General features: G+C 41.4%; 1 protein-coding gene across 1 annotated transcript; it reads left to right on the top strand.

Annotated features, from left to right (window-relative positions):
- Positions 1–881: 881 nt before the first annotated feature.
- Positions 882–2162, top strand: LOC128429151 (uncharacterized). Its single transcript, XM_053415436.1, has 2 exons — positions 882–1401; positions 1512–2162. The coding sequence occupies exons 1-2, from the start codon at positions 1192–1194 to the stop codon at positions 2160–2162; spliced, it is 861 nt and encodes a 286-aa protein (XP_053271411.1). The 5' UTR covers positions 882–1191.
- The last annotated feature ends 11050 nt before the right edge of the window (positions 2163–13212 follow it).

The raw sequence follows: 13212 nt of genomic DNA, 5'->3' as shown, positions 1-13212 counted from the left end.
AATGACGCCTTCTTCCAAATTTCATGGATACTTGCCCCAGTCAATGTTCACTACTGGCAAAACGCTGTGGAACTACAGCATATTTTACCAATGTTTAGATACTCTGTTCAAAACAGTGAACTTTCTGTTCAAAACCTAACTTATCAGTAATTTAGATCACTGTAGATGGAAAGATGCTGCATTTGGACAGACAAATGAAGTTACATGTTTGAATAAGAAAAAATATTTAGTTTATAGTTTATTTATTTTATTTTACAGTAATTTAGATTTTTTCCCCCCTGTGCACCATAGTTCTTGGTGAATTGGCATGGAATTACTTTTTTTTACGTAAAAGCAACACTACATACAATGATCTGTACAAAACACAGAGGATAAGTTTTGCAATGCAAAACACCTGGTGGTCATTTCAGCTAAAGACCTACTCAGCTAAAGACCTACTCAGGTGTTTTACATGTAATTTGTGCCTCGTTGAAAAAGGGCCTTCTTTGGCATTTGCTTTGGACTTCTTTACGTAGTTGGTATAGGAAAATGGATGCAGCAAGAGCAAGAGCAAGAGGCAGAGGCAGAGGAAGAGGCAGAGGAAGAGGAAGAGGTGAAGGTGAAGGTGAAGGTGGAGGTGGAGGTGGAGGTGAAGGTGGAGGTGGAGGTGAAGGTGAAGGTGGAGGTGGAGGTGGAGGTGAAGGTGGAGTAGGAGGAAGAGGAAGAGGTAGAGGAAGAGGAAGAGGGGGAGGTGAAGGTGAAGGTGAAGATGGAGGTGGAGGTGAAGGTGGAGTAGGAGGAAGAGGTAGAGGAAGAGGAAGAGGTAGAGGAAGAGGGAGAGGTAGAGGGAGAGGAGCAGCAGCAGCAAGGACAGTTGTATCTGATGAAATTTGAGCAACTGTCATCGACCATGTAATCAATCATGGTCTGTCCATGAGGGAAGCTGGTCTGAGGGTTCAGCCGAACTTGCCAAGATCAACGGTGGCATCAATCGTGAGGGTTTTCACACAAACTAACAGGTACTATACAGTATTTACAGCATTCTGACTGATGTGTTTGTAACAGTAGTAATGTGATGTGAGAAGTCTCCAAAACTCTCCTGACGTATCAGTGCATTTGTGTCTGACTCACTATTGTAGGACCCAACGGTTGCCCCACTCAGGTGGAAGGGGAAGAAAATTCACTTTGCCACAAGAAAATGCAATAGTGCAAATGGTTATTGCTAACAATAGTATAAGGCTAAGAGAAATTTGTGCAAACATCATCGCAGACATTGGTGTATTTGCCAACATTGAGAATGTTGGCACCACGACCATCGCCAGAGTGCTGAAAAAGCACCAAATTCGAATGAAGCAGCTTTACACTGTCCCCTTCGAGAGGAACTCTGAGCGGATAAAGGAACTCCGGTACCAATACGTCCAGGTAAGACTGAACACAGGACACACTGTCATGTTGATTGTGATTTTGCACAAAACTGTAAGCTATGCCATTTTTGTCTTATGGTATCTTGTGTATTCTCTAATTTCCTGAAGAGAGCCATGGAACTTGAAGCCAGTGAGAATGAACATGCGTTCATCTTTGTGGATGAGGCTGGCTTCAACCTGGCAAAAACACGTCGCCGTGGAAGGAACCTGATTGGGAAAAGGGCCACGATAGATGTTCCAGGCCAGAGGGGTGCGAACATCACCATGTGCGCAGCAATTTCGAACGATGGACTGCAGCTGCAGAAGGCCGGCATAGGCCCATACAACACCGAACGCCTAATTGCCTTCATAGATGAGCTTTACGAAAGGCTCACAGCAAGAGAGGTAGACAGGCAGAATCTACCAACGTATGTAATTGTATGGGACAATGTGGCCTTTCACCACTCCCGGCAAGTCACAGGGTGGTTTGCGGCGCGTCCTAGGATGATGTCACTTTTCCTTCCGCCTTACTCTCCTTTCCTCAACCCCATCGAGGAATTATTTTCGGCGTGGAGATGGAAGGTCTATGACCACCGCCCTCAGGACCAGATGTCCCTATTAGAGGCAATGGCTGCTGGGTGTATGGACATAGCCCCAGAAGATATCCAGGCCTGGATAAGGCATTCCAAAAGATTTTATCCACGTTGTATGGCAAGAGAAACCATACGTTGCGACGTAGATGAAAATTTGTGGCCAAATGCGGAGGATAGGAGGGATTAGCCCAATTCTGCGCCACTGTTGGGCTACTGTAATATACAGTATGTGCAGGTTTTGTGCATTGCATTTTTTGTTAGAACACATTTTTTGACTTTGTAATGTATTTTCTGTTTTGTGTAACACTTGCACTGTGACAAAATCTCCAAAAAGTAAAGCACAGTGAAAAAAACTGTTGTGTTTGTGATTTGTTTCTGGATCATATATTACGTACTTACTGTATGTAATTTGCATTACAAAAACTGAAAATTGTTATTCTCAGTTTCTCATAAAACACTTACAGTATTTACTGTATTTACAATTACAGTACATTTACCACACTCAATTGTGACATCTTTTGTGGGAGGTAAACCGACATATGAACACTGTCAGCAGATACTTGGCTTGGATTGTCATACTGTAATATTACAAACTTTATTACTGTAGTCCAAAGAAGTGTTTGTCTGTGTTTTTTCTCTTTTTTTCAATGCAACACTACAGGAAATCTATGCCAAACTGGAGGACACAGCAACATTTTATATATGCAATTGGCAATGCTTCAAGATGTTAGTGTTTTTTAGGTCATAGTGTTCTGAGAGGAAACATGTGTTAAGTTATGGCAGCATTGTTTGTGGTGTGGTTGTTGTAGTGCATTTTGCACCAAAGGTTAACAGATATGCAGAGGTGTGTGTCTCTAAAGCCCACTGTGTTAAGTGATAGGGAAAAGTGACCATAGTATGGGTACATGACCGAAAACGATAGGAAAAAACTGTATTAACTTTTGGTTCTTTATAAAAGCTCATCATTATGGAAGCCTATAGGAGATTCTATTAAAATTATAATGTCACCTTAAAATCTAAATATATTTCCATGCATATGTATGAGTGACATTGCAATAATACAAATTGCATTTAAATTTTCACATACTGGGTGCGCATTTTATAACCATTTTGGAATGAAAATGGAAAAGCCGTTTGACATTTAATTTTCATAGTTGTCCTGTGGACCATCTTCAAATGTTGAATGTTTACGATTTTTCATTAATTTAAGTCTAAATCAAAATTAAAAGGAAATTTTCAGACAGGAAATGGCATTGTGAGCTTTGATATTCAAAGATGTGTTCTACAGGAGACAAAATTTTATAATTGAATCTAGCTAAGATGCAATACTGGTTGTCTGGTGGGACATAGGCTCCCGAAGATGGATGTAGCACCGCTCGTCTGACAGGCTGCAGAGCCATCATCACCATGGTGTCTTTTAGAGAGAGAAACAACTTCACTAATTATACAGGTTAACTCTTGATACAAACAACATTGCTGCTTTGTGCATTTCATACCCCCTTTCAGTCCAACAAGCAATAACATATAGTTATTCCAATTATTCTGCTCAGATTTATCTGTCTCTGACTAAATGCTCATTATTATTATTATCCTTAAGGATATTCTGCTTGTAATACTCTTTTTTTGCACCCATACTACAGTATTAACCTTAGACTTGGACTTATATGTACTTTATGTATGTAGTATGGTGTCTCAAGAATGTTAATTTCCATTGAGTTGATCAGTCTCCAATTCCACACAATGGATTTCTCTTTCAAACGAGATGCAACTCAGCATAGTCCCCATTTTGTTTTTGGGGTTTGGGCCTGGACCCATTTTGGGATTCCACATTGCAGAAGGTACTGGGCTTCCCGACGTTTACGTCTGTAAAATTCCAACATTGTCTTGCAGCTACCAATGAATTTCAGAGGGGTGACCAAATACTGAATATTTTCCTAAATAGCACTTAATTTTCAACTTCTAGGTAAAGGCATAATCATTTCTCAGTGTTATGTTAATTAATGACATAAAACTACATACATAAAACTGGAGGTGGCAAACCCAACTAATGTTGCATTGCTGCCATTTTGTTCCAACTATTCTTGCGTGTCTGTTCCATGTTCTCAGCCAGGGACTTGAATTTGATAACAGACTCTATGATATTGCCATTTTAATCAAATCTGAATTGCCGGCCCAAAAAGGTTTTCAACATTAATATGGCGACGCCTGCAAGCTAGTTCTGGCAGACAACTCGAGCTGCCCTGCGCCAATCATATTACATATATCATGTGACATACATCATGTGACATACCACACTCTCCACAACCATCTATAATACACACCCACCTTATCAGGTGGTCTATTTAACCAGAGAGACATTTCCCATCAACCCCTCTTGCTCGCACTGCTGCTGCAGTATTCCTACCTGTTGCTTCAAACCCTCCACCACCCCAGCATCCACCTGTAGGCTCCAACGGGGGGTTACAAGTATTTGCTCATCACTCCCATCATTCCTGTGTAATCATATGGGGGAGTGATTAAGTTGGAGCCTAGACGCCAAACACTAAATCTGTTGTAATAAATATATTACATGATCGAAAGTGAGTTGTCTGACTGAATGAACATTATGTTCATATAAATAGTAAAAGCAGACATGAAACTGAAGGGGAATACAACATAAATGTTTGGAGTCCTCTTCTTTTAAAATAACTTGCAGCAGAGGAAACAATGTTATTTACATACTTTATTGCATTCACTATTTGTTTGACCACAACAATAAATTCATGGCGAAATTTTAAAACAGGCATTGTGAAAAACAGCCCTGCAGAGACTGTCTGTTTTTTTATGTAATTTTTATCCCAGGATTTACTCAATCGATAATGGAGAAGACCCAAGTGGGCTCAGATGTATAGATTTTCAGTGGCGGTGTCAGACCGAGTTGTGTGAAATATGGATTGGCGTGTTAATGGTGCTGTGTTGCCACACAAGGGAGATGCTATAAATTAGAGGGTTGGTGTGAAATCATTGATGTGTTTTAAATAATTTATACCCGTTTTTATCTTGGCCCTCCCCTGCAGAGAGGGAGATTGTTTAATGGTCATGAATTCCACCGCTTAAGTACATACTGCATTAAATTGCATGCACTTAACATTATTCTGCTACTGGCTAAGGCGAAACAACCTAAACTTCCCTACTCAAATTAAGGAAACAAAAGACATGGTACTGACCTAACTCCTCAACCAAACAAAACAGGAGAAAACATGGCTTAAACAGAAATGCTACCCACCCCTACCAAGAACGGGCTGGTACAAAAGAAAAGTTTACACAGTGCTGCACAAGGTGAGTCTGGGTGGAGGACGGGCTGGCAGTGGCAAAAGGAGAGAGACCACTGGAGCTGTGGGAAGCCGTCCTCTTATCCTTGCAGCTTGGGCTGGAACCAATCAGCTCCCTGTAAACACACCTACACACTCATCCACTCGTAGAGACACACTTAAAACACATCACACCCAAGCATCACAGCAAAGAGAGAGAGAGAGAGAGAGAGAGAGAAATATCCACACAACCTCAGGGTTGTAACACCGCCCCCCTTAAAATATCGAACATACTAAGGGGTTGTGGTCTGAGGTTCCCGCCGAGTCTTGGGCACTGGGAAATCTACAATTGCCTGTACTTTTAAATTTAGTTGACACACCTGACTTTGTCCTACTTTCTTACCCAAATACATCACCACTGCTTTACCAAAGTCACACTTTGCTAGATTCAGTGTTAGGGAAGCATTACTCAAACGGCTCAAAATCTCTATCAGGGTTGCCACATGCTCAGCCCAAGTAGAGGAGTAGGCAACAACATCGTCTAGGTATACCTCGCAATCTGAAACACTAGAGAGCAGCTGCGACATAAGTCGCTGAAATGTTGCAGGGGCATTCCTGAGGCCAAAAGGCATTACTGTATACTGCAAAAAATTATCTGGTGTCACAAACGCAGACATTTCTGAGGTGCGAGGAGTCAGGAGCACCTGCCAATACCCCTTAAGTAGGTCAAGTTTTGTTACAAACTTTGCAGATCCCACACAATCAATACAATCCTCTATCCGAGGGAGTGGAAAATAATCTGGTTTGGTGATAGCATTAAGCCTTCTAAAGTCATTACAAAATCGGAAACTTTGATCAAACTTTGTGGGAATATCAGCAAAAATGTAAGCAGAACTATGAATTGGGACAGATCGGTATTGTGTGAGAAATAATGTTTTAACATGTTTATGTGACATACTCTGGATTTTTTGAGTCGATCAGGGGTTTTAATCACATAATTAGTGTTACTTAACGGGTGGTCCACGACATAGGGACGGTAAAATTTGGACTTTTCTCTGAGTAAACGCAACGGACCGCGCACTGTGTGACCGAAAACAACATCAGCCGGAATAAAACCTAGGGATTCTTGCGTGGTTTCCCGCACAGCAAACAGCAGCAGTGGCAGGCCTTCATCCCAGTCCCTACTGGACTCAAGACAGTACTTGCGAAGCATGGATTTTAATGTTTGGTGAAATCTCTCCAGCGCCCCTTGGCTCTCAGGGTGATGCTTAACAGACAACTGGGACATTACTTGAGCAAAGATTTTTGACATAAAGTTTGAGCATTGGTCACTGTGGATATGCTTAGGTATTCCAAATGTGGTAAAAAATGTCACTAGTGCTTTTATAATAGCCTTGGTCTTTATTGTGCGTAAGGGCACAGCTTCAGGATAGCAAGTGGCAGCACACATCATAGTGAGGATATACTGGTTGCCAGATTTAGTTTTCGGAAGTGGTCCCACACAATCAATCAATATGTGCTCAAACGGTTCTCCCATTACAGGGATAGGGTGTAAGGGAGCACGAGGGACCATTTGGTTTGGTTTTCCCACTACCTGGCAAATATGACATGATGGGCAAAACGCTTCCACTTCGGATTTTAATCCCGGGGCAGAAAAAATACCTGAGGATGTGCCGATATGTTTTGGAAATGCCCCAATGTCCTGACAGACTATGATCATGGGCTAAACTCAACACTTGAACACGAAAGGGAGTTGGCACAACTAGTTGTCGGATTGTATTGTGGTCACTGTCAGGCCCAGAAGATCACCTCTGCATGAGGACACCATCCTCAAAGAAGTAAGTGCCAGACCTCTCCCTTCTGTTCGCTGAAGCTGCAGACAAACTACTAACTAAGGTACAGTTACTCTGTTGGGCCTTAATCAGTTCTACATTGTCCACAGACAAAGACAAATCTGGAACCGTCCACATGTGGTCATACATGTTTTCCAATGTTGTTCTTGTTGTTGGGGCTTCACCCAAAACAGAATTATCTACCACAACATTATCATGTACCATGAAGTATCAGAAAGATGCACCACATCACCTAGTTTTGAAGCCCTGGCACGCAGGGAAAATGGAGGGTGAGACACATGTAACCACGGTGGGGTTTCAATAACTTCGGGGAGGGGGATACTTTTCTCCTGCAACATAATTCCCGAGAATTCAACCCCCTGTATTGGCAACTGGGATCGCAACCCAACTCGCACAAGGCCAGACACAATAGGAGAGGACAGCTGCATGGTATGAAGAGGCACACGTAAAACACTCATCAAAGAGATTAGTTTAGAGTAAAAAAATGAGCTGTTTAGCTTTTTGGGATTTTGACAAGGTGGAGTTATTTTGGATGAATGATGTGATCCAAGCAATCATAGCTTTCCTATGTTGACTATTGTTTCCTCATGTTAATTTAATTTAAGTGCTGCCCCTTTATCTGTCTCAGTAGTTGGAGTTCTTTCTTCAGTGTGGTGTGATCAGTAGTTCAGAGGTCATTCTCCAGTGTGTGAAAACCTTGAGTTCCACAGGATGCTGGATCTCCTTAATGTTATAACTTATGAATCTAATTGAACTGACCTGAAATGTGAATTTGTATAGGGTCATTGCTGGTACATACTCTAATATTCAGGAAAAAAATCTTTGCTGTAAGTAATGATTGACGAATAAATGCTTGGTTTAGCTTCTGTCTCTTTGAGTCACCCCTTCAGATAAAATCAAATCAGCCCTGATTGGTCCGCAGGCTCACTCTGTTGTGATTGGTCAACCCATTCCAGCACATGTAGGGAATTTTAACCGTTGTTTTAACTTTATGGTTAGTATCATCCCATGATGGTAAATATTTTCAGCTAAATAAAAGTCATGCTAATAAACGCTGCTGTATTTTACTTATACTCTAGCCAGATAAAATCAACCAGAAGCTGTGCAGAGACATTCTAATGAAGAGTTTCTCAAAGATGGTGCCATGATTAACAATAGTCTGAAGTCACAGAATAATAATCTACATATGACGGTTATCTGAATTTTAATTTAAACAACACTTCTGATGTGCTATGGTAGCAAAATAAGATCACAATCATCAGATTAAAAACAATTGCTTAGATATAGTCACTGTTGATGCTAACTGAATGGAGTTTCAGCCACAGCCATTGTAGTCTCATCTGGGAGGGGGAGCAGGGATTGGAGTAGGGTGGGGATTTTAGTTTAGCTCCAAGTATAGGCCACACTTTATCCTTAAGGGCTGAGGGGAATGTGTTTGCCACCTGTTGCAAAGAAACGAGACCAAGGGAAAGTGTCATCATTGTTCCACACCTAGGCAGAACCTTCAGAAATCAACCAAGACTGAAATAAGTTTGATTTGAGCAAGTATTATAGTTGGGAGATTAATATATAGTAAAACAATGTTAAAGTCAAACAATTAAATGATGTACACAAAACATATTTGTAATTTTGAAAATCTCTCTCCTCCTATCATCCAGTTAGAGCCTGCTGTGCTTGCTGCTAAAGTAGTCTCATTTAAGCAGTCTCCATTTGGGCCTGTTTTGTTGCTGCATCATCTGCATCATCTTCACCATCTGCTGCTGTCACTGTTGTTTTTCTACTTTTAACTCTGACACCTTCTCTCTCAGCTCTCCAGTCAGCTCAGTTTTTCTCCCTCAGACATACAGATGTGTCATTCATCGCCATTTGTCCTTCAATTGTAGCTGTACCTCCTCTTCATCATCACTCAGCCTCTGTCTGGTACAGCCCTCTCTCCACCTGGCTTTTCTTCCTCACGTCCTCTCATTTTATCTAGCTGCATCGATCTTCCCTCTTCCCTTATTCTTCCATCCTGTTGTTTCTTCAGCTGTCTTTTCCTCATCTTTTATTTCCTTATTAACTGATCTAATTCGTAGACTGGTATCCCAGTACTTGCATCAGTACTAGTTTTCTTCTTGTAATTTTTGTGGATCTGGGTAAACCTCTCCCTCACAGACCTAAGTGAACTATGCAAGGCCACTGCAACAGTAGACCAGACCTTCCCATTGAGAGTAACCAATCCTAATTCGAATCAAATTGTGTATTGGTTGGAGTACGACTGCACTACCCCTCAGGGTTGCCCTCAGCCACAGCCGCCTCCTTTAAAGAAAAATAAATAAAGCCAGCGTCTGTGGATGTCTTAGAATAATACAGTAATATAATATGATACCACAACTCATTTAATTCAGATTGAATAAAAATGTCCATGGCTTACCTGCCTGTCAAAAACTGACCTGCCTGCCTGCACACACCCTGCCCATGCTCTCACTGTCTTCAACTGCACAGACATACACAGCTGAAGCATAGACGATAGCCAGAAGTTTATAGGTGAGTCACAGAAAAGTCGTCACTTTTCAGTTGTCAGTCAGTGCGTGTTCATGTGTTTTGAGGCTGTAGGTTTGACGAGAGGACCGATGAGAGAGAGTGTGATGTATCGGTTGCATATTTTAAAAGTTAAGCCTCCTCTTGCTTGTTTTTCCAAGATTAGCAACCTTAGCCTTAGGTAGAATTTCGACCACAGGACTTTAATTTGTAAGAGCGTAATTCTTCAGTGTGTTATTGTTATTTTTAATATATTTAAATGATCAGGGTAGTTTTTTCCATTCTGGAAAAAGCCAGTGAGCTAACCAGAAGGTTATTTGTTATATTTTAACGGAAAAGTGAGTGACACAGTTGTGGAGGTAGCTTGGAGAGCACTTTCACCTGGACCAGAGGATCAGTAAGCGCAGTTGAGAGCTGTGAGCTGATTGATCCTCTGGTATAAAAGTCATCAGCAGAGCTGCCTCAGGGAAAGGAACACAAAGACTGAGACACTGGGCTGCAAAGCCAGGCACTGGCAGAAGGTGCTGGTACTTTCAGTTTGGAATTTTGAGAGTTTTGTCTTGATTTAATAAAGAAAGTTCAAATGTTAAAGCCTGAGTGGTTTGTCTCTGGCTGCTGTGGTGAGAGCCCTGTGGCATGGTCAACTGCCACAGTGGCAGTCCAAACTTAAAGTACCAGCACTTTCTGCCGGTGCCTGGCTTTACAGCCCAGTTTCTGTTTTTCTCCGCGTGTCCGTCTCAGTGTGTTTCGGTCCTGAGTGTCTCTCCATGACTGTCTCAGTCCTTGCGTTTCTCTCCCTGAGGATCAATCAGCTAACAGCTCTCAACTGCGCTGATTGATCCTCTGGTCCAGGTGAAGGTGCTCTACTACTACTTTCCTCCACAATAGTGTGTAGCTTCAGCACCATGGACAGCGCAATGCATTTGTGACAATAGGCTTTTAAAATACAGTAACAAATGGAGGGAAAAAGCTAAACTTTGAATGATTGATTGAAATCCAGTGTTCCTCCTGTTCCGAGAGAGGCGGTGGACTAGTGGCAGAAACTTGGACTATGGGCAGAAAAGGTCTCTGGTTCGTCTCTGGTTCGACTCCACGCAGAAACAACAAAAAGACGAACCTGGATTAATCTGTTAAAAAATCCAAGAGGATTCTCCCTGCCCTGTCTAGTGCCCCTGAGCAAGGCACCTTACTCCCCCAACATCTGCTCCCCGTGCGCCGTACATGGCTGCTCACTGCTCTGTCTGTCCTTCACCAGATGGGTTAAAAGCAGAGGTTAAATTTCCCTACCTGCATGAGTGTGTCTGTGCATGTGTTTGGGACAAATAAATTAATCTTAATGTTTATTTTATATGATTAACGTGTTCCTGGGCAGAAGCATGCCTCACAAACTCACAGCGGATGGAACTTATCAATGGCCTTCAGTTCACTTGTCTCCTCACCTCAAAGGATACAGTGGTCTCAGTTTAAGTTGTGAATGATCTGGGTCAGGGCTGCAGCTCTTTATATACACATATACTAAAGCCTGAATCTCAGAGGTGGCACGGGTCAGTGAGAAAAATTCACAAGGGCAGAAAGACATAGAAAACCTTTGCACCTCTAAATGATTCACTTCTAGATTTAACTAACCTTACTTTACTGGCTCTGACATTAAAATCTGGGAAATGTCAGAATTCTCTATAATATTGTAAGATCTCCACCTGATGATTCCAAGTGCCTTGAGATAATGTATGTTGTGAATTGGTGGTCTACAAATCAGATTAGCTTAATTTGAGCAAAAAAATGTATCCTGTGTATTTGATTATAAACTCTAGATTATAATTCAATGTATTAAAATCCAATTTAATTTTTTCAAAACACAAAATGCAAACTCCACACATTGGTTAGAATGTATTTGGATTATTGTATGAACTAAACAACCAAGGGCTATTCTAAGGCATTAATCTCTCAACCCTGTTGAAAAAATCCTAACTGAGCCTTCTCTACCACTTTGCTGTTAGTTAGTAAATGGTTTGTATTTTTCGAGAGCTTTTCTAGTCTTGATGAACCCTCAAAGTGCTTTTCAGAATCTTGCCCAAGGACACTTCGGCATGCTGAAGGGGGAATACTGGGATCAAGTTGTGGATGAGGTATTTCAATAATTAAAGAGACTTACCTAAAATGTCAAATCAAAAGAACTACACCTGCTCTGAAGCATATATGCCTAAGCCAATTCTCTGTCACATCATTTCTTCAAGCACACATATCTGTACACACACTGTATTAAGACTTCAAGTCATTCATGATTTTTCCTTTCCTCCTGTTCTGTCTCTCTCCACCTGAAGAGCAGGTTCAACACAACCCCTTTATAAATCTTCCAGGACCTGGTGTCACTGTCGAACCTGCATGACTGCCGCAGTCATGATGGTATCTGTTCAAAGAGAAAGATTCCTTTTAGTTATACCCTGCCCTGTCTTTCTCCTGGGAAACACTGACTTTCAAAGCTCCTTCCCTCCCACCCTCACAGATGACTTCATTTCTCTCCAGCAACTTCCCCTCTGTTTTGTATTTTTCCTTCATTTTCATTCAGTCTGGCTTAGTGCAATGTTGCTGCGTCATAAGCTGTGTGTGTGTGTGTTTGTGTGTGTGTGTGTGTGTGCGTATCATGGCACTGACAAATTAAGTACTAAAATTAACTCTCTGACCTGCTGCTGAGAGAGCAGGGCTTGGAAATTTAGGTTGTCCATAAGCTCCTATGCCTCAAACAGCCTCTCCAGGATTTCTCAGGCTTCTTTTTTGGATTGTCATTTTTCATTGAATCTGGATTGCCATGGATGTTGCAATCTTTTTCACCTTTTGTTGCAATGACAATTTAGAAAATAATTACACACATGTGTGTTTTATTGAGCTCAGCTTGATTCTTTAAGCACCCTTGTTTTTGCGTTTACATTCCACAACATGTAGTATAAAAACTAGTTCCTCTTTCTTTGTTATAGAACACCGAGAAGCTGCCTTGCACTTCACAACCATAAACAAGGAAGTAAATCTTGTTATGTACATGTGTATAGAGCTTGCTATGATTGGTTTGGTGGACTGGTTGAATTTCGATGGCTGTTGCTGTTGCTGTACATACAGTATGGACTGCTCACTGCACACACACACGCGCACAGAATTTTTATAGCTCCAAAATTCACAACTACAGAAACTGTTCTGGTGTAATTGTTTGACAACCTTCAGCGCTACACTTAATTAGACTGAGTTCCTTTGTCAGCGATTCATATAATTAAACTGTATTTCTTAGTCCACTCCTCTTTAAACTGTTTCTCCTTTGCACCAGCTGATTTTGAACATGACATTTCACTTCTTAAAAGTCACAACCTAACTATACATACAGTTTCTAGTGTGTGACATATGACTGATTAGGGGTCAGGAGATCAAGTTATCAAGTTATCACAAACAATCTTGGTCAGACTGAATTAAAACCATCCGCTCTTATTCCTTTTAAGCTTGGTTGAAACATGCTTACTGGGTTTCGCTGACAGGTGCCATCAGCTGCCAAGAATGGGCTGTTGTCTGAACCAACAGAGAATGAATAGGA

The sequence above is a fragment of the Pleuronectes platessa genome, chromosome 22 (assembly GCF_947347685.1).
Source record: "Pleuronectes platessa chromosome 22, fPlePla1.1, whole genome shotgun sequence".
Classification (NCBI taxonomy): Eukaryota; Metazoa; Chordata; class Actinopteri; order Pleuronectiformes; family Pleuronectidae; genus Pleuronectes; species Pleuronectes platessa.
This window is presented reverse-complemented; position numbering and strand designations above follow the sequence as displayed.

Coding starts and splice junctions, on each gene's coding strand:
- LOC128429151 (XM_053415436.1), top strand. CDS start 1,192: ATGGTTATTGCTAACAATAGTATAAGGCTAAGAGAAATTTGTGCAAAC. Junction 1,402..1,511: donor TCCGGTACCAATACGTCCAG/GTAAGACTGAAC, acceptor AATTTCCTGAAG/AGAGCCATGGAACTTGAAGC.